Source organism: Palaemon carinicauda, chromosome 30 (assembly GCF_036898095.1).
Source record: "Palaemon carinicauda isolate YSFRI2023 chromosome 30, ASM3689809v2, whole genome shotgun sequence".
NCBI classification, from domain to species: domain Eukaryota; kingdom Metazoa; phylum Arthropoda; class Malacostraca; order Decapoda; family Palaemonidae; genus Palaemon; species Palaemon carinicauda.
Genome location: NC_090754.1, coordinates 61535788 through 61558982, shown reverse-complemented (window position 1 = coordinate 61558982; position 23195 = coordinate 61535788). Strand labels below are relative to the sequence as shown.

Genomic DNA, 23195 nt, shown 5'->3' with positions numbered 1-23195 from the left:
CAAGACGACGAAATTGGCGGTGGCAGCAAAGACGACGGTGTCCAAAAAGCAGCCCTTTCCTGTCAAAGACAAGAAGGGCAGAAAGCCAGGGGTGGCAAGAATCCTAGAGGCAGTGGCTGAGGCCGCAAACGCTAGGATTGGCAATCCCCCTGCATGTCCACCAGTGGGGCGATGCCTACAAAGTTGCGCATTCAGGTGGCAGCAACTCGGGGCCGATTCCTGGGCGATTTCCGTAATCAGTCAGGGATATCGCTTCCCGTTCACAACATCTCTACCTCCCCTGACAGCGAATCCAGTGTCGTTGAGCTCCTATGCCATGGGATCGGCAAAGGGGCTAGCCCTACGGGCAAAAGTCAAGACCATGCTAAAGAAGTATGCTCTCCAAGAGATCGTCGACGGTTCCCCAGGCTTCTTCAGTCGACTCTTTCTTGTAAAGAAGGCGTTTGGGGGCGGGAGACCAGTCATCACCTCTCAGCTCTGAACAGGTTTGGCAAACAAACTCCGTTCAGCATGGAGACAGCAGACACGGTCAGACTTGCAGTGAGACCACAAGACTTCATGTGTACACTGGATCGGAAGGACGCGTACTTCCAGATCCCAATCCATCCGTCTTCAAATAAGTACTTAAGATTCAGCCTAGACAACAAGATCTACCAGTTCGAGGTGCTGTGTTTCGGTCTCCACAGCACCTCAAGTATTCACCAGAGTGTTCACCCTGATCTCTTCGTGGGCACACAGGATCGGCATCTGTCTCCTCCGCTATCTGGACGACTGGCTGATCCTGGCTGACTCGGAGTCGACCCTTCTTCGACACCGGGACAAGCTTCTGAGACTTTGCCAAGATCTAGGGATCATGGTAAATCTCGAGAAGTCTTCTCTGCCTCCATCTCAACGACTGGTATATCTAGGCATGATCTTGGACACCAATCTCCACACAGGATAGCAAGGCTGAGGAGGGTCGCAGATCCTTTCCTCAGACGAGAAGAACTCCCAGCCCTATCATGGTTACGTCGTCTCGGTCACCTTTCCTCCCTGGCCCGTCTAGTTCCAATTGAGCGCCTCAGGATGAAATCCCTGCAATGGCGGCCCAAGTCCTGGTGGAATCAAGGTTTTGATTCCCCGGACGTTTTGGTCCCTATGGGTCCTGCGGAACGGACGGACCTTCAAGTGGTGGGTGACAGACGAAAACCTTCGGAAGGGAGTGGATCTTCTCGTCCTCCCCCCGGATTTGATGCTGTTTGCGGACACCTCAAAAGGGGGGGGGGGGAACGTTCTGAACCACAGGACCTCAGGCCTATGGTCAGAATCAAAAAGTGCCTCCACATAAACCTGCTAGAGATGAAGGCTGTATTTCTGGCACTTCAACAGTTCCAACAGTACCTGGCGGGTCACTCCGTGGTGGTGAGGAGCAACAACACCACGGTAGTGGCTTACATCATCAAGCAGGGAGGTACCTTTTCACAACAGCTATCCCATCTTCCTGTAAAGGTAATGAGATGGACCGAAGTTCACTCGTTTCCACTGTCGGCTCGCTTCATCCCGGGCAAAAGGAATGTGCTCGCCGACAGTCTGAGCAGGGCATCCCAGATAGTGAGTACCGAGTGGTCTTTGTATCCTCTAGTAGCCAACAAAATTCTGACTTTGTGGGGTTCCCCGACGGTGGATCCATTCGCGACAGCCTTGAATTTCAAGCTTCCGCTGTACTGCTTCCCAGTCCCGTACCCCAAGACACTCTGGCAAGATGCCTTCCAACAACGGTGGGTCAACATCGGCGTTTACGCCTTTCCCCCGTTCTGTCTGATGAGAAGGGTGCTCATCAAGACCAGAATATCGATCGACCTGTCAATGACAGTAGCTCCGCTTTGGCATCCCGCAGAGTGGTTCCCGGGCCTTCTGCAGCTCCTGACAAAACTCCCAAGAGGACTCCCTCCTCGACACAAGCTACTCAAACAGCCACACTCCAACATCTCCTACAAGCCGTAGCATCGCTGCGGCTTCACGCCTGGAGACTATCCAAAATCTACTCACAGAGAGAGGCTTTTCTCAACAAGTTGCGGAAAGGATGTCTGGATACTTACGAAAGTCATCCGCAGGAGTCTACCTTGGCGAGGTGAAGAATCTTCTGTGGTTGGTGTCGAGGAAGGGGTATCTCTCCACTCGATGCCACTATTCCAGGATTAGCGGAGTTTCTCGTGTATTTGCGGGAAGACATGCGCCTTTCAGTCTCGGCAGTGAAAGGCTATCACTCAGCCTTAAGTCTTGCCTTCAGACTAAAAGGAATGGACATTTCCTCCTCGCTGGAACTACTCATACGAAGTTATGAACTTACCTGCCCTCAGTCGGAAGTGAGACCTCCTTCAGGGAGCGTGGTTCGAGCCTCAGGCCTCTTAAGAGACCTCCGTTCAAACCATTACGCCAGGCTTCTGATCGCCACCTGACTTGGAAGACGGTGTTCCTACTTGCTTTGGCCTCGGCCAAGCGAGTCAGCGAACTTCATGGTCTCTCGTATGTCATCGCCCATTCAAGGGGATGGGTAGAGGTAACGTTCAGATTCGTCCCTGAGTTTGTGGCTAAGACTCTAAATCCAGGAGTGCCGGACCCCGGTTCGACTCCTTCCGGATTTTGAATCTCCGTTCTGTAACAGATGACCCAGACCATCTCCTACTATGCCCAGGAAGGAGCCTGAGGCTATATCTTAAGAGAACAGCTGCAATTCATCCTGGAGTGCAAGCATTGTTTGTGAGCACAGGAAGGACGAAGAGGAGGGTCACTAAGAACACTATCTCAGCACGGATTCGCAGGGTCATCCACCATTCCCTGAATCCGGACCCTCCTCCCTCACGTCGCCCTAGAGCACATGCTGTCAGAGGAATCGCTACGTCCCTGGCATTTAAGAGAAACTACTCAGTGACGCAGGTTCTACAAGCAGGGGTTTGGAAGCGTCAAACGATCTTCACAGCCCACTACCTGCAGGACGTGACCCAGAGGAGGCTTGATACGTTCTCTATCGGCCCTATGGTGGCTGCACATGACAAATTCGTAGATAATTTGTATTCTTCCTAACGATATAAACCTAGCTATTTACATGGGGTAATTACTTCGGCGCAGCCGATGACGAGCCATAAAGTTTTAACGAGAGTTTCCTACCCCACCGCTAGTTAGCGGGGGGGTAGGGAGGGGTAGCTAGCTACCCCTCTCCCTCACACACACTGAAGAATACTCCACTTTACTTAGAGGTAGGACTTATCTTGGGGGACAGGGCTGGCGGGCACATAACTGTAGATACTGTAGCTAGGTATGTATCGTTAGGAAAAATACAAATTATCTACGAATTTGTCATTTGTTCCCTAACTGAATACAAACCACACTATTTACAAGGGGTGACTTAACCCTTAGGAAGGGTGGTAAGTCCCGGCCATACTGGCTTTGGCTTGCCCGGGGATTCCATATTCGAGTGATCAAGTACTCGGACAATAGGGAATCCCTGCTCCTCGTTGGCGGTTGTGAAACTGCCACGGCCTACATAAGGTGCGTGCAAAGGTGAAAAGTGACTTGTCCCAGGCAGTTGCCCTGGAGTCCCTCAGAAGGGAATCCAGGCTAGGACTTTCCCAATACCACCTCGTCAGGGTATGGGGACATGACAGTAATACACATAATACTAGGAACACAAGGAAGCATGGTTTACCTGCAGTGGTTTGAGGTCAGCTGTGCAGAGAACCCAGGATGCTGCTTTCTCCATGGGAGGAGAGGATGAAGAAAAGAATAAGGGCCAGACAGATCTTTTCAATCATGCAGACTAACTCCAAGTAACAATGCCCTCAACCTTCTGCTACTTGTCCATCAAGGAGCCTGAGGTTTAGATCAGCTGTTGTGAAGCCACCACAGGGCCGATAAAAACGTATCGAGCCCCCTGTGGGTCATGTCTTGCAGCTAAGGGGCTGAGAAGAAGGTCTGAGGCTTCAACATCCCCGCTTGCAGGACCTGCATCACTGAAAGATGCTCCATGAAGGGCAGGGACATATCTAAGCCCCTGACATCATGGGCTCTAGGGCGATGCGATGGAGAAGGGTCAGGATTCAAAGCAGGGTATAGCACCCTGCGAATCCAGGCCGAGATGGTACTCCTGGAAACCATTCTCGTTCGCCAGGATCCACGAACGAGACTTGGACCTGAAGACAAACTGCAGCTGTTCTCTGAAGACACCAGCTCAGACTCCCCACCGGCAAGGTAGGAGATGGTCTGATTCATCTGCTACAGGACGGAGACTCGAGCCCTGGAAGGAGTCGAAGCGGGTCCGGCACTCCCGGATTCTGAGTCTCGGCAACACCTCAGTTACGAACCTAAAGTTGCCTCCCCCTAACACCCTGAATGGGCGAAGTCGTAAGAGAGACCATGTGACTCGCTTGGCTGAAGATAGGCTAGCAGGAACACTGTCTACCCAGAAAGGTGGTGGTCTGGGGGCTACGTAGTGGTTCGTCAGGGGGGTCTCTTTTGAGACTAGAGGACTCGAACCACGTTCCAAGGAGGAGGTCTCACCTTCGACTGAGGGTAGGAGAGGACAGAGCCTCGCATGCGAAGGAGAGCTCCAGCGGGGGGAGAAATGTTTGTCCCTAGAGCCAAGAAGCAAGACTCACGGCTGAGGGATAGCCTTTCACAGTCGAAACTGAAAAGGCACATTTATCCCGCAATCCCACTAGGGGCTCCGCCATTTCTGGTAGCGGCATCGTGTGGAGGGATGGCCCCTCCCCGACACCGGCCACAGAACCTCGCCCTATCGCCTGGGAGACTACTGCGGAAGACTTGCGCAGGTATCCAGGCCTCCTTTTCGCCACTTGTTGCGAAAGTCCTCTCTCTTTGAAAAGCTGGATAGACTCCCGGCGGAAAGAGGAGGAAGCTATGGGGGCAACACATCGATGGTGTCCCACCGTTGCTGGAAGGCCTCCTACCAGAGGGCCTTGGGATCCGTGACCGGGGAGCAGTACAGCAGGAGCTAGCAGCTCAGTGCTGTAGCGAACCGGTCCACCGAGGGAGCCCCACCGAGGCAGGACTTGTAGGCTACTTGAGGATCCAAAGACCACTCGGAATGTGGTGTCCGTGACACAACAGCTCAGACTGTCGGCGAGCCCATTCCTTTGCCTGGAATCAAGCGAGCTGCCAAGGAGACCGAGGGGGACCCGGACCATCCGTATATCTCTACCACAGGATGGGATGGTTGTACCGAAAAGTACCTCCTTGTCTAGGCCAGAAAACCCTCACTGTGGTGTTGTTGATCCTCATAACCACAGAGTAGGCCGCCAGGCTAGGTGGAGCTACTGGAGAGCCAGAAACGCAGTTTATGCCTCTAGTAGGACTAGAGACGGTTTTTCCTGGTTCTGCTGGTTCTGACCCCCGGACCGAGGACCCGTGGATCAGAACGTGGGCGCCCCCCTTTTCTTTGACGCACCCGAAAACAGCATCAAGTTAGGGGGAAGGGCGAGAAGGGCCACTCCCTCTTGTAGGCCCCCCGACAGCTTCCCACCCCTATGGGTTCGTCTGTACCAGTTGACCCCTAGGGGTTTCAGCGTCTAGGGAGACGTGCCCCCAACTCCCCCGCGCCCCAAGTCGCCACTGGAGAGAACTCAACCTGGGGCGACCGTGGAAACCAGACGGGCCCGGGAGGAGAGACGTAACAACCTTGGGTTAGAGGGTCTTCCCGTGTGAGGAAAGGTCTCACGACCTACCTCTGCCTTGGTACCCTGACGTCTGAGGGGAAGGCTACGGGAGACAGGAGCCTAAGACTAGGCTCGGTATACCAGACTCTGAGAGGGCTGCGGGGAGGACTCCTCGAGGACCACCATGATCTTTAGAACTTGGTAAAGTCCGAGGAGCTTGTCCCGATGACGAAGAAGGGAAGCCTTCGAGTCTGCCGGATTGGCCAGCCACCCAGGAAGTATCGGAGAATTGTTGAGGTGCCATGGAGAGGCCGAAGAACAGCCCTTGAACTGTATATCCGCCTTCCAGGCGGACTCCCAAGTACTTCCTTGAAGATGGGTGAACCAGGACCGGGAGTACGAGTCCTACCGGACCAGTGTACCCATGAAGACTTGTGGTCTCACCGCAAAGCTGACCGTGTCTGCTGTCGCTATGCTGAACAGAGACTGTTTGACAATCCTGGACAAGCTCGGAGAGCTGGCCCTTGGCCTAGTCTCTGGCGCTCTCCATTCCCTAAGACCAGGGCAAGCTGCACTGGCGTAAGGGATTCCCTGGGTGAGTAGAACTCGGTCCAGGACCGAATCCTTCCCTTACCGAAGAGGAATCTCTGAATCTGGGATCCCCTCGAGGTTTCTCCTCAGGGTCAGAACCTGCCAGAACGCAAATTCCAACCCCTGGAGCTCCTCCTCCTGATGGACTGGCAGCAAGGTCTCCCGTCCCTGGAGGCTCTCCCTGGGGAGACTCGTAGACATGCCCCAAGGGTCCAACTGGATCCTGCCGGAACCTTGTGGAAGACAGGGCCTTAGGATCCCTCCCAGGAGGGAAACAGGACCCCAGCGATGAAGGATGTAAGGCTTCGCGCCCCCCCCCCCCCCCCCCCCTGCACAATAGGGCCCCCAGGAAGAGGAGGGGATTCTCCCTATGGAGTGAAGAGGGAGAGGACCGGGACTTCCAACCCTCCTAGGGATGGGCAAAGCTCCTCGGCAGGGGAGGAGGGATGGAGTCTGAGGAGGGCTCATCGCCTGCGTAAGGACTCGCGAAGGGACAGGATGGTCCTTGGGGAAGATACTATGCCAGGGATTCCTCTCACCCTCTTTAGGGGAAGAGGAAGCTGCTACTGATTAGTGACTCCAGTCAAAAGGCACAGGCTCATCGCCTGCTTGAGTGCTCTGACGACGACATCTCACCCGCGATGCCGACCAATCTTCGCGCTGGCAGGGAGTCCCCCTGGAGGGAAGAGGATCGTTCGATCCTCTGGAGGAGATGACACATGAGGGTTCGCCCGCAGAGAATCTGCAGTGAAGGGAGAAGCGACCTTTGACCTGACCGGAAAACCTCCCCCTCCTCCGTAGAGGGCGCTGCTCTTCGCTGCGGGAAAGGGAAACGCGGAGGTGGCCTGACCACCATAAGCCCTGATGTAAACAGGGCGCGGTCGTGTCGGAGAACGGTGCGCCGATCACGCTGATGATCGCGCGAAAAGCACAGATCTGGGTAGCGTGTGAATAAAGCATGTGCAGCAGAATAACCGCGCCCGCATGCCCGCGTACCCGCATGAGTGTGGGCGTATCGGCGACCGCGTGAACGATCCCCGCGTCTCCGCGCGTATGAAGATCGCTGGCGCTTGAGCGTGAAAAATCGTGGGCGAGGGAAACGATCCCACGCGCGAATCGATCTTGGCGAAAAAGGCTCGCCTGTGCTAGCGCCGTTGGCGATTGCATGTGGGAAACCATCCCACACGCGGAAGAATAACGCTGACGATCTTCGGTGCTTACGCGAGAACGAAGATCGTCGGTGATTCGCGCGAGCACGGACGATCCTCGACGCTCACGTGTAAGAGAAGATTGTCGGCGCTCGTGCGCGAGAGAAGGTAGTCGGCGATCAAAAGCGGGAACCTCGGTGCCCGCGCGCAAACGATCTACGACGATCGCAAGCGGGAAACCGCGCGCGGACGATCCGTGCGATGATTGTGTGAGCCTCAATGGTCACGCGTGGGAAACCATCCCGCGAACGGAACGATCTTCGGTGCTCACACGTACTGCGAAGATCGTCGGAGCTCGCGACGCCTAGCGCCAAATCCGAAGACTGGCGACGAACGGCCGTCGACGATTGCGTGCGGGGAACCACGCGCGGATGGCCTCGTTGCCGTGCGCGGGAAACCATCCCGCGCACAGAACGATCATTGGAGCTTAAGCGTACTAAGAAGATCGTCGGCGCTTCCGCTTAACGCCGGATCCGAAGATCGCCGGCTAACGACCGTTGCCGGGTTGACGATCGCGAGCGGAAGGGCCTTAGAAGTCGCGCACGGGAAACCACTTCGCGTGCGGGCGATCATCAATGCTTACGCATTAGCGCGAACAGAAGATCGTCGGCTAACGATCCTCGACGATCGCGAGATCGCGCGCGGGCGATCATCAACGCTTACGCATTAGCAGGAACAGAAGATCGTCGATGATCGCGCGCGGGCGATCATTAACGCTTACGCGCTAGTTCAAGCAGAAGATCGTCGGCTAAACCGTCAACGATCGCGAGATCGCGGGCGGGAAACCATCCCGCTCGTGGGAGATCATCAATGCTTATGCGTTGCGTTAGCGCGCATCAGAAGATCGTCGGCTAACGATCCTCGACGATCGCGAGATCGCACGCGGGAAACCATCCCGCGCACGGGCGATCTATAGCATCTAAGCGATTTGCAACATTTACGCGTTGGCGCGTAACGGGAGATCGTTGGCTAACGATCCTCGGCGATATCGAGATCGCGCGCGAGAAACCATCCCGTGCGCAAGCGAATAACAACGCTTACGCGTTAGCGCGCATCAGAAGATCGTCGGCTAACCGTAGACGATCGCGGGATCGCACGCGGGTGATCATCAACATTTTTGCGTCAGCGCGCATCAGAAGATCGTCGGCTAACTCGTAGATCAGGAGCTGGGATATGTCCCTAAAAGGGAGGGCAGCATCCCCTGAAGAGGACCTGGAGGTCTACTTCAGTGCCGACGAACAACTGAGGCTGACTGCTAAATACTCCGAGGAGTGGTCTCTGTAAGGTACCTTTCCTGCGAACGGGAGAGGTGTCCTTCGTAGAAGAGACTTAGAGACGCCCTAGGCTGAAACGCTGCTGAGCGCCAGTGCGCTAACTCAGGAACTCTAACGATGTATGCCAGCCCTGTCCCCCGTGAAGTCCTACCTCTAAGTGAAGTGAATCAGTTCACCAGTGTGTGAGGGGGGAGGGGTAGCTAGCTACCCCTCCCCTATCCCCTTGCTAACTATCGAGGGGGTAGTTAACCCTCGTTAAAAATCTACTGGCTCGCCATTTCAGCTACGCTGAAAGTATTACCCTATGTAAATAGCTAAGGTTTGTATGGTTAGGAAAAATACAAATTATCTACGAATTTGTCATTTTAATGTGAAAACTTAGTTTGAAGTACGAGCAAATCAAGTCATGTGAATGTTCACAGCATAAATAAATTTCATACCTCCAGGTGATACTGTACCTTGAAAAGTACAACTTTCTGACTGTTAACAACTTCAAAAGAGTTCAAAATACCTATAAACATACCATTAACAACTCTTATTTCCTTAAAAAGGGAAGTGGCTGTATATTTGGCATGATCCAACGAGATCTTCACAAACTTAGTTACAATGCGGAAATATTTCAAAATGTAGGAGCTAACAGGTGATTGTTCAAAAAGAGTCACATGACAATGAAAAAGTCTATGACTGACCACTAGGAAGGTCAACCAGTTCTAATAGTGCAGAGAATTAAAGTTAAAGTCCAATGACAAAGAATTGGATATTTTTAAATAAATTAAATATTCAGGTTATTATTATTAGCCTCTGACTATAGGATATGGGGTTCAAATGGTGTTGAGGGTGTATGTAGTTAGTTGGGACTGGTGTAAACTTTCTTACTACTTGTCATATCTATTTACTTCATAGAGAAAATGTTGTTAATCTTTGTCTAAAATAATATATTATGAAGCTGGTTTAATGATTTATGAAACATTATGATTTATTGTTACCTTGGCAGGAGTGAAGTCAGTTGGGAAGCAAAAATGACGTTGAGACTTAGTCTTAGGTTAAGATATGACGGTCTAAAGGGGGATCGCAGGGGAGGGCATAGCCCCTAGTAGGTAAGTAGGTTAGGATACAACTCCTAGCTCATGTTAGGTGGTGTTCTTGTGTTTGTTTCCCTTTTAAAATGTGGTTTTTTAGTCATAACTTTTGGAATTTTAAAATAAATTTTTATAATACGGGTTTCCCTCAAATGATTGCATTAGAACAGTTTAATAGTACCTATAAATAAACCTGGAACTCTTCTAATTTTCTTTACTAGCAATATTATGCTATAGTAAATATTTACTCATTTTAATTACCGACCAGATCCGTCTCAACCTACTGAAAATGGGCCATCATATTGCAAGATATGTTTAATTAACTCTGGGGGTGTATGTATGATAGCAGCCACCTGTATGTATGATTACGGCTAACTTAGAATACGGCAGTGGAAGAGGGGTCGCAGGGGGGCATTAGCCCCTACCCCCCTGTTAGGTAAGTAGGTATAGACACGGCTTGTTGGTTAGGTTAGGGGGGAAAATTTAGGATAGTTGATGTCAATTTTTAATCCAAATGGGAGGAACTGACCACTGATTTACAAAGGCTCTTTAACAGTTCCACTACCCCGCTGATACTGCACTATAATAAAGAAAACCGTTAGTATTAGCCCATTACTTCAGATCTAGAAAACCATAGCAGAGGCTAGTCTATAATCTCATTTAAACTGTCACTCTAATGTAGAGTCTGTACGACTTCCAGAACCCAATGATATAATTTTAACACCCCAGCAAGGTTAATGTCTAGGAGAGGGCCGCTTGAAGATACCACTGATATTCAATTTATTTTTACTAGAATATGTAGGAATGTATGTATATAATGGTATACCAGTGAGATAATTTAGTGAAAATCAATAATAGTCGAAATTTCGACGATCAAACTCACACTACTCTCGTCTTCCTCCCAGATTTTTCTAAGTCTGTTGTCATTGTTGACTGTATCTTATTTTTGCTCAAATGAGCCCTGTAACCACTATAATCCGCAGACAAACTAGTCCACTATGACGTCTTCACGTTTGGCCAATCACAGTGCGACAATACATTTTCTTACCCAATGACGTCTTCACGTTTGGCCAATCACAGTGCGACAATACATTTTCTTACCCATCACAGTGCGACAATACATTTTCTTACCCAGCCATTTTATTTCGTTCCTAGACATGGAGGCCGTAGCAAGCACGTCATCTGATATTGCACAAGAAATTGAAATCCCCGTTTCTTGTGCCGACTGTTTCTTAAGTTACGGTGAATTTGTTTTAGCCTATTCAGGGAATATCGAAAAACTTGTGGATTTGTGCCAGAGACACAATTTAATTTTACAAAATAAAAATTGTCCGCATTGTCACGAAGTGTGTAGGGTTGATTACAAGAAACATAGTTTTAAGTGTGATAAGTCTTACATTATGAAAGGACGTAGACGTAAGCGTTGTTCATATAAAGTGTCGGTGTTTGTGGGTACCTGGTTTTCCAAAGGAAAACTGGACATTGAAACTAATTTAAAATTTATAGTTTTGTGGGTTCAAAACTGGTTTTGCTACGAAGTGGCCATTTCTGAATCGAAATTAAATAAAGGTACTGTATGCGATTGGTCTTCTTTTTGCAGGGAAGTTGTAATTAATTGGGTATTTCGGCGCAGCAAGAAAATTGGCGGCCACAATTGTACAGTAAAAATTGGCGGCCACAATTGTACAGTAGAAATTGACGAGTCTAAATTCGGCAAACGGAAATATAATGTTGGCCGAGTAATAGATGGCCAGTGGGTATTTGGTGGTAATTGCCGCGAATCACGAGTTTTTTCTGGTCCCCGTGGAAACCCTGGATCGTGACACCCTGCTCGCGCTGATTAAGGAGAGGATCGAGCCAGGCACAACCATAATTTCTGACTCTTGGCGAGCTTATAACTGTCTGGCAGAGGAAGGTTTTAAGCATTTGACTGTTAACCACAGCCTTCACTTTGTTGATCCCCAGACACAGGCTCATACCAATACTGTGGAGAGGAAGTGGCGGGACGTGAAGAATTTAGTGCCGAAATATGGTAGGAGGAAAAAACACTTCGTCGGGTATCTGGCCACTTCCTACTTCAAGTTGCATGTCAGGGAACCATCGCAACGGCTTCACGTTTTCCTCAAAGCAGCAGCACATCTTTACCAACCAACAGGTTAAGGTAAGCTTCATTGATTTATAGAGTATATTATAATGGTGATAGTATAACGATGTATACAGCAGTACCATCACTTTGGAATTGGTTTGATGGATGTGTTAGGTAGTGGCCGTAAGGGGGGGTCGCAGGGGGGGGCCAAGCCCCCCTGTAGGCCTAGGTAGGGGTACAGGGCCCCTAGGCTAGGTTAGGTGGGTGTCTTAGGTTCAGTGGTGCCCTGAAAATCAGTGTGGCCTTAAGGGGGGGTCGCAGGGGGGGCGGAGGCCCCCCCCCCCCCCGGTAGGCCTAGGTAGGGGTACAGGGCCCCCAGGGTAGGGTAGGTGGTTGTATTAGGTTCGGTAGTGCCCCGAAAAATCATTTTTCTCCTCCTCCCCCCACCCAAAACCCCGCTTCCCACTGGGGTCCCCCATAATTGTAGTAGTAGGTTTATGCTTACATTTTCTGTGTAAGAGTTAAGTCTTAGTTTATTTTTTATTCATTTCCTCATGTTTCTATGCGATGTGCAACAATAATCTGGTTGTTTTTTTTGCCGTTTTTCGTCGTTAATACTTAAAAAACGGGTGCGGCCTTCTCCTAGACATTTACCCAAAGCAATGCACAGTAGTAGGTATAACTTGCACTACCCCGGACAAGGGCAAGGCCTAGATTATGAAGTTCAAATACAGTCTATGCAAGGGATAATACCACAATACAATGCCCAGACCAGGGGCTACACATATAAATAAATGACTATAGATTTCACACAAAAGAATCTTTCAAAACACCGAGTTTACACCTTTCGACCCTGCCATATGTTACTTACGACTTCGTCCTTATCTGCACTATCGACGTCTTCCGCAGTTAAGTTCCTTTTCGGTGGCATTTTGATTTTAGGATGCTTTTGGACGTTTTTGAAGAAGCAGGAGTGGAATTTACCAACTTAAAAATGGTGTAAACAGTTGCACTGAACAGCACGGGTCACACATCTGTCATGCCTAAACAGCCATCTTTGTTTACATCGGCGAATCAGGGTTGCCACTTTTTCTAAGTGAGAAAAGGCCAACTTCTGATCAGCTGTAGCTTTAAAAGGCCAAACCATTAGTAAAAATGGCCAAAAATATGACATTTACGGCCAACCTACTTTTAAAAATAGGCAAAATTTTAAGTATTCTGGAAAAATTTAGTCAAAATTATAAAATTTAAGGCCAAACTTTCTTTTTATGATGTTGCTAACGGCCAACCAATTTATAGTAAAAGGCCAAACTTTCTTTTTATGATGTTGCTAACGGACAACCAATTTATAGTAAAAGGCCAAACTTTCTTTTTATGATGTTGCTAACGGCCAACCAGTTTATAGTAAAAGGCCAAACTTTCTTTTTATGATGTTGCTAACGGACAACCAATTTATAATAAAAGGCCAAACTTTCTTTTTATGATGTTGCTAACGGACAACCAATTTATAGTAAAAGGCCAAACTTTCTTTTTATGATGTTGCTAACGGACAACCAATTTATAATAAAAGGCCAAACTTTCTTTTTATGATGTTGCTAACGGACAACCAATTTATAGTAAAAGGCCAAACTTTCTTTTTATGATGTTGCTAACGGACAACCAATTTATAATAAAAGGCCAAACTTTCTTTTTATGATGTTGCTAACGGACAACCAATTTATAGTAAAAGGCCAAACTTTCTTTTTATGATGTTGCTAACGGACAACCAATTTATAGTAAAAGGCCAAACTTTCTTTTTATGATGTTGCTAACGGACAACCAATTTATAATAAAAGGCCAAACTTTCTTTTTATGATGTTGCTAACGGACAACCAATTTATAGTAAAAGGCCAAACTTTCTTTTTATGATGTTGCTAACGGACAACCAATTTATAATAAAAGGCCAAACTTTCTTTTTATGATGTTGCTAACGGACAACCAATTTATAATAAAAGGCCAAACTTTCTTTTTATGATGTTGCTAACGGACAACCAATTTATAATAAAAGGCCAAACTTTCTTTTTATGATGTTGCTAACGAACAACCAATTTATAGTAAAATGCCAAACTTTCTTTTTATGATGTTGCTAACGGACAACCAATTTATAATAAAAGGCCAAACTTTCTTTTTATGATGTTGCTAACGAACAACCAATTTATAGTAAAAGGCCAAACTTTCTTTTTATGATGTTGCTAACGGACAACCAATTTATAATAAAAGGCCAAACTTTCTTTTTATGATGTTGCTAACGGACAACCAATTTATAGTAAAAGGCCAAACTTTCTTTTTATGATGTTGCTAACGGACAACCAATTTATAATAAAAGGCCAAACTTTCTTTTTATGATGTTGCTAACGGACAACCAATTTATAGTAAAAGGCCAAACTTTCTTTTTATGATGTTGCTAACGGACAACCAATTTATAATAAAAGGCCAAACTTTCTTTTTATGATGTTGCTAACGAACAACCAATTTATAGTAAAAGGCCAAACTTTCTTTTTATGATGTTGCTAACGGACAACCAATTTATAATAAAAGGCCAAACTTTCTTTTTATGATGTTGCTAACGGACAACCAATTTATAGTAAAAGGCCAAACTTTCTTTTTATGATGTTGCTAACGGACAACCAATTTATAATAAAAGGCCAAACTTTCTTTTTATGATGTTGCTAACGAACAACCAATTTATAGTAAAAGGCCAAACTTTCTTTTTATGATGTTGCTAACGGACAACCAATTTATAGTAAAAGGCCAAACTTGAAGTGTTTGGTCTAAAAAAGGCCAACCTGGCAACCCTGTGTGGGGGGAAAATAAGTAAATAGAACCGAAAAACTTTCGTACACTTGATAGAAACTTTCTACTTAAAGAGTTTCAAACAACTTCAGTAACAACTAAAACCAAAAATTTGAATTCACATATGACAGAAGCGACTTGGGTCAATAAAATATCGCTTACTAGAAACTATGTACCAGTTTTTGAGTAATTTTGCTTACATTTCTATTTGAAAAAAAATAAAGTTATCATACAAAGGAGACGCTCGCTTTTAATTCGTAGCACTTGTAATCATTTACACATATTTGGCAATTATAACTGTAAACTACATGATTTGCCCATTCTTAAATAAATGCTTAAAAGTATATATATAAAGTCTCCACAATTAATATGTGGAGAGTTTTAAAAGAAGAAAAATTGTGAATGTGGTAACTAGCATCAAGGTTGATAACAGCTTTCTAAAGAGCAAGTTGCGGTTTTAGAAGGATGATTATATTTAGTTTATAACGAAGAATAATGGTTGAATGCCTTAGAAAAGTTTCTTGAAATACTAAAAATTTGCAACGTTGGTGCATTGCCCATTACATTCAATGTAAAATATAAAATAACTTGGAAACGTGACCGTACATATCAGTGCTTGCGTATGCAACACCATATCTTATGCAGCAATGAGTTACCAGAGCTCTTGTAACCTTGAGTTTATTTATGATTAATATCTTTGATATATAAAAAATCATTTCTTCTCCATAAAATTTCTTTGAAAATTAGGTCTACAAATTTATTATTTTCTCTCAAGTTACGTTTCTAACTGTTAGTGCTTTCTATCCGAATGAAATTTCAATTTATGTGACATTTCTCCCACCTTGAAGTCCAAGAAGTATGACGAGAGAGAGAGAGAGAGAGAGAGAGAGAGAGAGAGAGAGAGAGAGAGAGAGAGAGAGAGAGAGAGAGAGAGACAAGGACACACTCAGACCTTTCTGTATCAATTTCAGGAAGTATAGTAGTCAAAACACCTACACACATTCTTATACTGTACATAGAGATTATTTCACCAAACTTTTAATTGGGCTCCACAAGGCACTAGAAGAGTTGGAAGACCCAGGCCTACATGGTTTAGGACAATGAAGCGTGAAGCAGGAATTGAGGAATGGAAAAATATAGAATTAAAAGCTTGAAATAGAGATGACTGGTGAAATCTAACTGAGGCCTTTTGCATCAATAGGTGATATATATATATATATATATATATATACATATATATATATACATATATATATATATATATATATATATATATATATATATATATATATATATATATATATATATATATATACACACACACACACATATATATATATATATATATATATATATATATATATATATATACACACACACACATATATATATATATATATATATATATATATATATATATATATATATATATATATATATACACACACATTATATATATATATATATATATATATATATATATATATATATATATATATATATATATATATATATATATATATATATATATATATATATATATATATATATATCACCATCATCAGCCATTACTAGTCCACTGCAGAAAAAGGCTTCAGGCTCATATACCTGTATATACTGATCACTAGCTCTTCATTGTCAAACTAAAATTAGAAACTGAAAGCCCCAGCCCCTGAAATGTAGATAGAATACATAGATTTGATACAACTTAGCTGTAGATCATATAGACATACAAAAAAGAGGGGGAAGGATGACTCTGAGATATGTAAGACGCTGATATTGGTAGTGAACACCAGCTTCTCATTGCCACACTAATATTATAAACTGAAAACACCCAATAGAAAGGTAGATAGAATACCTCGGTTTGCTACAACAAGATTCTAGAAGATGAGCACAGAGAAATCTTTGCAATTGAATGTAGGAATCGATTTGTAGTCTTAGAGACTTTAAGAGACGGAGAACAGACAAGTAATGAAGGATGGGGTGATATTAAAAACATATATCAGTCAGTTGGTAGTGATGTCTTGGGACAAACAGTTACAAGGAGAAAGCCATGGATGTAAAATGATACTTGGGATACTATAAAAAGGAGACAAAGACAGAAATTGATTGGTGAAAGTTTTCAAAGAAGAAATGAAAATTACAAGGTAGAACATGCTAAGTATTCCAGTATTGATAGTAAAGTCAAAAGAAAAACCAGGAATGACTGGAGAGAACATTTAGACAGGATAGCAAATGAGGCTGACAAAGCTATGAATTCAGGTAGTGGCTATGGTGTAAGTATTGCTCATAGAATTATTAATGAAATCTCTACTGAGGAAAAGAAGAAGAAGCATATACCCATCAAATTGAGAGATGGATCTGGTATAACAACAAAAGATGAAGAAAAGCAAAGCTGAATGGAACATTTAAGTGAGGCCAGGAATAGAAGATATGAAGGGAATTATTTGATTGATATACCTGAAGCTGAAGAATTCCTTGATGTGCCCATGAATTGAATTCAGTGTGTTTGAAGTTGAAGCTATCATTAAAAAAACCCAAAAGATGGAATGCCCCTGGATACGATGGAATAACTGGCGAGATTATATTGGCCGAAAATGAAGTGACTACCAGAATAATTTAAAGATTGTTTTGTAGAATGTGACGCGAAAAGGCAAAACCCGATGAATGGGAGTTAGAAATATTGGTGAAAATGGAAAAAAGGAGACTTGACTGATTGCAATAATTACAGAGGCATAACACTTACGTCAGTTGTCATGAAAATATATAGTATGCTCATTCTAAAGAGATTAAAGAGAAAGATTCATAAATAAAACTGAGAGATGAAAAAGCAGGATTTAGAGAAGGTAGAAGTTATACTGACCAAATATTCATTATAAGACATGTGGTACAGCAATGTGTAGAATATAGAAATCCACTTTTGATGGAATTTACGGACTATGAAAAAGCCTTTGATAGTGTGCACCGGCCAATTTTGTGGAGAGTCCTGTGTTATTATAGAGTTCCTGTTAAATATGTAAATTTTATTAAGTCTGTTCACGAGCAAAGCAAATGCAAATTTAAGGTCAATGGAGTCCTATCAAATGAATTTCCAGTGAGCAGCGGAGTACTTCAATGGAATGTGTTGTCACCTATGTTGTTTATCCATCTCATGGATTTTGTAAAGCATAGAGCAGTTGGAAATGGTGGAGAGGGATTGGACTGGATTGGTAACAGGATATCAGCTGACCTAGGGTATGCTGATGACGCTGTCCTTATTAGTAGAACACCACAAGACTTGCAAAGCTTGCTTGCCAAAATGCATGAAATATCAAATGAGGTGGGGCTCAAGATAAATAAAAGAAAGACAGAGATGATGAGAACGGAATACGCAATGGAAGATGAAATATCATAGGAAGGAGAGAGAATCAATGAGGTAGAAACATTTGAATATTTAGGAACTGTAATCTCTAATACAGGATCTTCAGAATTGGAGTTTAATGAAAGATTGAAAAGAGCAAATCAGACAATAGCTATGTTAAGTAAAATTTGGAAATCAAATTGCCTGAAATTACATATAAAAATCAAGCTATATATCAGTTTAGTGAGATCGGTGTTACTGTACTGATATGAGTCAAGGTATGACAATGAAACAATATCCAACAGATTTTGTACATTTGAGAACAAATCCCTCAGAAGAATATTGAGAGTTAAATGGCAGGACAGGATTATAAAATAAAACTATAAGAGAGATTACTTGACGACCATATGTGGATAACATCATGATGATGGGCAGATGCAGATGGTTTGGACATTCTCTTCGCACTCCCCAAAATAGATTAGTTCCCCAACCTTTCAACTGGGCTCCACAAGGCACTATAAGAGTTGGAAGACCCAGGCCTTGATGGCTGAGGACTATGAAGCATGAAGTAGGAGATGATGAATGGCGAAGTATTTATTCAAAAACTCAAGATAGAGATGACTGGCAAAATCGAATGGAGGCCCTATGTGTCAATAGGTGTAGGAGGAGATAATGATGATGATGATTTATATATATATATATATATATATATATATATATATATATATATATATATATATATATATATATATACACATACATATATATATATATATATATATATATATATATATATATATATATATATATACATACATATATATATATATATATATATATATATACATTTATATATATAAATATATATATACATATATATATATATATATATATATATGTATGTATATATATATCTATATATATATGTATATAAATAAATATATATATATATATATATATATATATATATATATATATATATATACATATATATATATATATATATATATATATATATATATATATGTATATATATATATATATATATATATATATATATATATATATATATATATATATATTACCATGGCATATCCCCCAATATTAGGAGGTAGCCAACATAAAAAAAACAAAAAAAAAAAAAGGGGATTATTTTCCATATACTGTATGTATGTGTATATATATATATATATATATATATATATATATATATATATATATATATATATATATATATATAACACACAAAAGGAAATAAAAACGTACATATTATTGACAAAATATGGCAATGGTTTACCTATAGCCATACCAAAATCTTGTTCGAATAAATTTAATTGAAAAATAAACTCACTCGAGTTAGTCTCTACATGATAACTTAAATTAATTTAAGGTATCAGCCGAGCAATCCAATTTGTCTCCAATAAGCACATTGGTAAATAAAGAGGTAACAACCAAGCTTTGCAAATAATAATAATAATAATAATAATAATAATAATAATAATAATAATAATAACTAGATAGGCACTCAGGAGTGCAAACCTCCGCCACAGCAGTTTATTTCTCGAAACCAACGTGCCTTTCCCAGAATCAATGAATCATTTCCAGCTCTTTAAATAACAGTTTAAATTCCTTGCAAGTTTCAATACGGTTAAAATTGTGGCCATAGGGGTTATGATCGGAATTTGACCTTTAGCTTGACCTCAGACTCGACTTTGACCTTAAACCTTATCATGTATTAATTGCCTTGGATTTTTCATACACTCAAATATGAACCCAGTTTGAAGTCCCTGTGACAGCGATGTCCAAACTTATGGCTGATTACGTGAATTGGACACTTTGCTTGACCGTGACCTTGACCTTCCAAAATTTAATAATTTCGAGCTTTTTACATAATAGTTAATCACTGTAAGTTTCATTACTCTACGATTAAAATTGTGGCTAGGAAGCTGCTAACAAACAAACACACACATACAACAAACACACAAACAGGGGTAAAACATAACCCCCTTCCAACTTCGTTGGCGGAGGTGGTACTACTACTACTAATACTACTACTACTAATAATAATAATAATAGTATTCTCTACTACTACAACGATGACTTAAATAATAATAATAATAATAATAATAATAATAATAATAATAATAATAATAATAATAATAATACTCTCTACTCCTGCTAATAATAATAATAATAATAATAATAATAATAATAATAATAATAATAATAATGAAGACAAACAAAATGATTTATACTATAGACAATTTTTCTAAGTGAGGCAGATTTGCACTGACTCGCAGTGGTGCCCTTTTAGCTCAGAAATTTTCCTAATAGCTGATTGATCAGAAGTATTTTTGTCCGAATACTTCCGACCAATCAACGATCAGGAAACTTTTCCGAGCTAAAAGGGCACCGCTGCGAGTCGGTGCAAATCTGCCTCACTAAGAAAAATTGATTATAATGCTTTATCTGAGCTCAGTGCAACTCGGGCCAGACAAGAGTTTTCGCGATAACTGTTCATTCTGGTTCCCTGATCTGTGTTCAAGTACACATATCCTTCAAGTTCGGAAATCATCTTCATTTTCAATTTGTTTTCCATGGGCTTACCAAGATTATGATGCCGAGTTTCCCTTTCAATTTGTCTTTACATGTAAGAAATATACTTCCTTTCCACATTAACAAAATAATGTACTTTCACATAACCTCCATCTTTTTATAACCATCTCCATTTTTTGTTTTTCTTTTCCCTGTTAATATATTTCTCGTCTGCGATAGGTAAAGACCAACATCATATGAGACGTTTCCTTATCTTCCTACCTCCAAAACAAATTTCCTTTTTAAAGGTGACTCATGAATGGCAGAGGAAAAGGATAGGATAATGTCTTGAGACTGACCATATATACGTATGATCAGCGACTAGGTCCTAGCTCCATTAAGCTAGGACTATAGTCAATTCGTTTTAGTGAGGCAGATTTGCACCGACTCGCAGGGGTGCCCTTTTGGCTCGGAACAGTTTCCTGCTATACGATTGGTTAGAATTATCTTGGCCAACCAATCAGCGATCAGGAACTTTCCCGAGTCAGTACAAATGCACCTCATTGAAAAAAATTGAGTATAGGGAGGGACAGACAATGGCTCCTGATGACTTAGCAGGTAGACCTTTAGGTTACTCCCAAAAGCCACATCCGGGTCACAATGGTGCTGAGATTACAGAAAGCACTAAAAACTATCGAGCTTGAGTGGGTCTCGAACTTAGGTCCAACATATTGCCGGGAAGGGATGTTTCAAATAGGTTACAAAAAACTTTTTTTTCCGGGACTTTTTATTATTATTATTATTATTATTGCTTGCTAGGCTACAACCCTATTTGGAAAAGCAGGATGCTATAATTATGCCCAGGGGCTCCAACAGCGAAAATAGCCCAGTGAGGAAAGGAAACTTAAGGACAAATAAAATATTTTAAGAATAGTAACATTAAATTAAATATCTCCTATATAAACTATAAAAAACTGTAACAAAACAAGAGGAAGAGAAATCAGATAGAACAGTGTTCCCGAGTGTACCCTCAAGCAAGAGAACTCTAGCCCAAGAGAGTGAAAGACCATGGTATAGAGGCTATGGCACTACCCAAGACTAGAGAACAATGGTTTGAATTTGGAGTGCTCATTCATTAAGGATTGATCAACTTACCGCCATAATTGCTCGTCTGTGATTTTGTGGGTAGTCACAGGTCAGACACGGAAGGACTCTGTAAGCCTCGTGTCTAGTTTAGACTTGGGGTGGACTAGAAACCTGGAATCATGATAAAATCTATCCACATAGGCACTTATTATATAATACTCGTTGTCAGTGAAATTGTTATCTATTTTTCAAACTTCGATTATCGCTCACTGGTCCTTAAAAGATTTAAAAAGAATGGTTTATTTTTTTCTTAGATCTTTATTAAAACACTTACTTTGACTAAAAATAATGTTTTTGTATCTCAAATTACGATAAGGCTTGTATTCACATAAGATCATTTGAAGTACAAATCTATTTTTTTCACAAATGGAAGAGTGTCGACATCTTCGTAGATAAACAATTTGTATTCTTTATACCATTTAAACTAAAATACAACATTGTTTATTTTCTTATATAAAAATAATGCTATTGGAAACTAATAGGCTTATACACAACAAATATTTTCCCGGACTGAATTATAAAATCATCGTGTATTTTCCAAGTCTCAGTAACAATCTGTAACGTATACAATATGCAATCATTGTATAATCATACACACCCAAATACGGCATACTATATTTTAAATTTCCCCCCACCCCACCCCCACACAGAAACAATTAACACTTGTTATATTTTATCCCGCAAAAGACAAAACATAGGTACACTCGGGCACACTATTCTCTTATTTCTCTTCCTCTTGTTAATGTTTTTATAGTTTATATAGGAAATATTTATTTGAATGTTATTGTTCTTAAAATATTTTATTTTTCTTCGTTTCCTTTCCTCACTGGGCCATTTTCCCCGTTGGAGCCCTTGGGTTTATAACATCCTGCTTTTCTAACTGGGGTTGTAGCTTAGCAATTGATAATAATGATGACATAACTACTTTAGATTTAGTATTTTCTATTTTTCTCCACAAAACTGACCAATTTCCATTCTCAGATATAATACGCAAATGCTATATATTTTTCACATTCAAACACTAGCTATTACAGTCTTTGGGTTTTCTTTTATTTCAAACTCAATTGATACGCAAGAACCGCTCTTTTCTCAACTCAGAAACAACACAAGTATATTTTTCTCACTGTCGGAGAGGAAATACAGTACTGTATGTTTTGGCAAACTCAACCAATACAAAGAGAAGCTGAGTCTTTAACCCAGCAAATCAGACTGTACTTTGTCACCCAAATCCTTTGGCATTCGCCCAGATACGTTATCTGAATGGTGCCAATTCAACTCTCATAGCTACATACGAAGTCACTAGCTACATACGAAGTCACTAGCTACATACGAAGTCACTATCGTTAGCTGTTGCGTCATACGGAATTGTGAAGGGCAAATGTGCAGATGCAGATGAAATGGATGATTGGAATGGTTGATAAACCTCTTATCTAAATGGTAAACATATATGGTT

The 23195-nt window shown here is 42.4% G+C and overlaps 1 protein-coding gene across 2 annotated transcripts in view; it reads right to left on the bottom strand.

The window, feature by feature from the left end:
* LOC137623212 (vesicle-associated membrane protein 4-like) overlaps nt 1–21774 on the bottom strand; it is a 60451-nt gene extending 38677 nt beyond the window's left edge. The window contains exon 1 of one of the 2 annotated variants that reach the window (XM_068353930.1): nt 21752–21774. In XM_068353930.1, the coding sequence (XP_068210031.1) occupies nt 21752–21757 (6 nt within the window). In that variant the 5' untranslated portion in view covers nt 21758–21774. Of the gene's footprint in view, nt 1–12760; nt 12980–21751 lie in introns of those variants that run through there. The other variant, XM_068353929.1, reaches the window with a different exon arrangement.
* Nucleotides 21775–23195: the final 1421 nt, after the last annotated feature.